General features: G+C 32.4%; 1 protein-coding gene across 1 annotated transcript in view; it reads left to right on the top strand.

Annotated features, from left to right (window-relative positions):
• Positions 1 to 2,428: 2,428 nt before the first annotated feature.
• The window catches only part of LOC108684739 (U11/U12 small nuclear ribonucleoprotein 48 kDa protein-like), a 1,997-nt gene continuing 1,160 nt past the window's right edge, over positions 2,429 to 3,265 (top strand). Inside the window, exons 1-3 of the mRNA XM_018189203.1 lie at positions 2,429 to 2,767; positions 2,828 to 2,996; positions 3,078 to 3,140. Coding sequence (XP_018044692.1) covers positions 2,630 to 2,767; positions 2,828 to 2,996; positions 3,078 to 3,140 — 370 coding nt within the window. The 5' untranslated portion in view covers positions 2,429 to 2,629. The remainder of the gene's footprint in view (positions 2,768 to 2,827; positions 2,997 to 3,077; positions 3,141 to 3,265) is intronic.

The following is a 3,265-nucleotide window of genomic DNA, read 5'->3' as shown; positions in this document are numbered from 1 at the left end:
ACAATTCATGATGGAATTGTTATTTGTTTACTAATATCATATATTGTGTTCACAATAATACTACGATTGCACGAGTGTCTCTTGACAGAACTGTTATATGTTTGTACTAGGCTGATATTTAAAATTAGTTCTTATATTTAAAACTATCGTAAGTACAGTCTTCAGATGGCATAAGCCAATCACATAGTGATATTCATAATCGGTTCTTATCACCTTGAATGTCTTAAGATGCTAATGATTTTCTCTAAATTCATGATGACATTCATCTGAAGACCCTACTTAAGATGATTTCAAAATGTAAAAGCCAACTCTACGAAATATCGTTCCATGAATATCACTCTATGAATATCGTTTTATGAAAACCGATACAAAACTACATTAGCATATTATGAAATTACTTAAGACAGTTTAGGAGTAAAAACGAATTATGAATACCAATCTATATTCAGAAACACTACTTGCTCCTTTTATTTTATCCTTGTTCACCAAATGTCAAATATTTATAAAATAATATTTACACTTCAATGATATTTTTAAACAAAGTTCTAATGACATAAGATATTGTATCCACAGCGAAAAAATTTACTAAATTTTATTAAATTTATTTGGTTATTATTTTAAATACTACTAACGAAACTTTACTTACAGTAAATAAATATTTAAAATAAAAAATTATACTTAAATTAAATAAATATATATTTACATTAATAGTAAATATTTCGTTTGTACTATTCAAAGAAATTTTCAATAAAATTCAGTAAATCTGATTCAATGCAATGATACTACAATCGCACAAAATTCATTTGACGGAACTGTTGCACATTTATACTACTGATAATTATATCATATAATACATTAATGCACATTATTCTATGATATTATATATTCAACAATAAATTTTCCATTTAGGTGCAACAGGCATACGTGATATATCATTATTACGACTTAATTGTTCAACAAATTACATTCAAAGAAAAATCATATCTCGCTTCAAATCTCTCGGAAGAATAGAACATAAGGGTGATTTTCGCAATCTAAAATACCGTCGGAATCCGTGCTTACTGAAACTATACGTTGATCACAATTCTTATAAAGCACAGCGTAATGTTGAACAATCGACAAAACTTTAATCACGAGAGTCCGTGTTAACGCGGATTAACCAATAACTTCTGACGATAATCCGTTGCTTTAGTCGACATCCCCCAACATTCCCGACAGAAATTCGTGCACATCGTGCATTCTTGACGGATGAAATTCGCGATTACTTACGGAACGATCCAGAACCGATACAACTTCGATCAAAGATGAAACTGTCATGGCGGCTGCCCGGCCGATCTGCGCGCGCGATCTCGAAATCAAGAATACTTTGAAATACAAGTAACAATCGAACATGCTTCCTACGTGTTTCTTATACTTATATTCAAAATCAGGCCTTATATTTAAGGCTTCCTTAAATTTATCTTTAGATACTCTACGAATTATTTCATTAGTTGTTAAGCATCTAAAGATAAATTTAAGGAAGCCTTAAGTACAAGGTCTGACTATACAGGTGTTAGGCTGTAATCAAAGTCTCACTACAAATGCTTTAAAACATTTGATGGATCAAGTAAAAGAAAAAATTTTACAAACTAACCAGTAAAAAACGCTTCAAAGCGTTTGCAACATCGCGCTGACCATACTCTTAATAAGATGTAATCATTTGCATCTTATTTGATATTTTCTACATAGATTCGGATGGATACATTTAAAAATTAATTTATAAGAGAAGCGGGATATTTTGAAATGTCAAATTGGCTTCTCTTCTTCTTCGAAATTTAATGGCCCTGGTCCTCGTTGACGAGGTAAACTGGCCAGTCGTGCTAACGCATAGTTAAAGCCGGCAATGCTTTCCCAAAAATGATATGATACTCGAGACGAGACGAAACACGTCCGTCTCACTCAAGCGATCTCTCAAGATTTTTATGTCAAATTGGCGCGTGCAGCATGCAGTTCACTTCAATGATCACACTCACTCTAGACTGCTTTTTCATGCTGACGCTTGACGCTCATTTTCAGCGTCAAAACAAGTCACGTGATCGAAATTGATGCTTGGTATTCGTCAATTTTGATCACGTGACCTGTTTTAATGCTCGAAATGAGCCTAAGGTTGCGTTCAGCATAACGTTTATTTTGTAACTGTTGGAAGTTTTCTTCACATTGATTGGGTTATGCTTTTAGATCAATGATCTTATTTCAGCAAAAAATCATAAAACGGTGTTTTGCAAAGCTGTTGTGTTCTGCTGAACGCAGCCATTCTAAAATCGCGATGTGACCAATCAAAATTTAAAGCATATTAATTCATTTAGTCACCAATAGATGTCTCTATCCGATCGATAACAAACGATAAATGTGTGTATCTTTCTTTATGTTGCGTACGAGATAAGCGTTCTAACCTTAATTCAACATAATTATCAAAATTTACCTTTGTGCCATACAATTTGAAAGGACGGGTTGAAGGCACATGAAAGTTTATTATTTAGTGAAGATTAGCAAAAAAAAATATTAAACTAAATAATTATCTTCCGACAGTCCTAATTTTATACGATAATTTGATTGTTCATTTAAATTCCTATGGGAGACAGAAATTGAAATGAATATGTTAAAGAATATAAATGACTCTCGTAAGCAACAATTAGAGAAACTGAAGAACTTTACTGATACAGTTAACGAAGAAATTGCCAATATCGTTGGAACGTTAGGTTGGACTGTGGAGAGTGTAACGGACGTGGTAAGTAATCTGAATATCGTTTTCTTGGTTATATTACTTTTAACTATTGCTTTTATGTAGGACAAAGAATATTTCACATGTCCATATGATCCGTCCCACCGGTTAACAGAAGCCTCTCTCAATGATCATCTTATTTCTTGTCAATGGAAAGCTGAAGGTTATGGAAAGCTAGATGTCCCATTACCAGAACCAATTCTACCAGAGGATTCACCATTCTGTATAAAGTTTGGTAAGAAACTTTTCTAGAATGAGCACTTTAAAATTTACTGGAATTATATTAATTTCTTATATTTCCCTACAATATTTGTAGATAAGCAACTGCAAGAACAAGTGCTTAGGAATGCCAAAGAACAAAATTCAGCAATGCAAACTGGTTAGTAAAAACATAGCGATTGTATGCATTTGTATGTTTTTTAAATGACAATGAAATTTTTTCCAGCAAGTTATGATTGTTATACTTGTGGCGCAGAATCAATATATCCTTTTACATATCCTTTA

This window comes from Atta colombica, unplaced genomic scaffold (genome assembly GCF_001594045.1).
Source record: "Atta colombica isolate Treedump-2 unplaced genomic scaffold, Acol1.0 scaffold14, whole genome shotgun sequence".
Classification (NCBI taxonomy): Eukaryota; Metazoa; Arthropoda; class Insecta; order Hymenoptera; family Formicidae; genus Atta; species Atta colombica.
The sequence above is the reverse complement of the archived record's forward strand: the minus strand, read 5'-3'. Positions and strand labels throughout refer to the sequence as shown.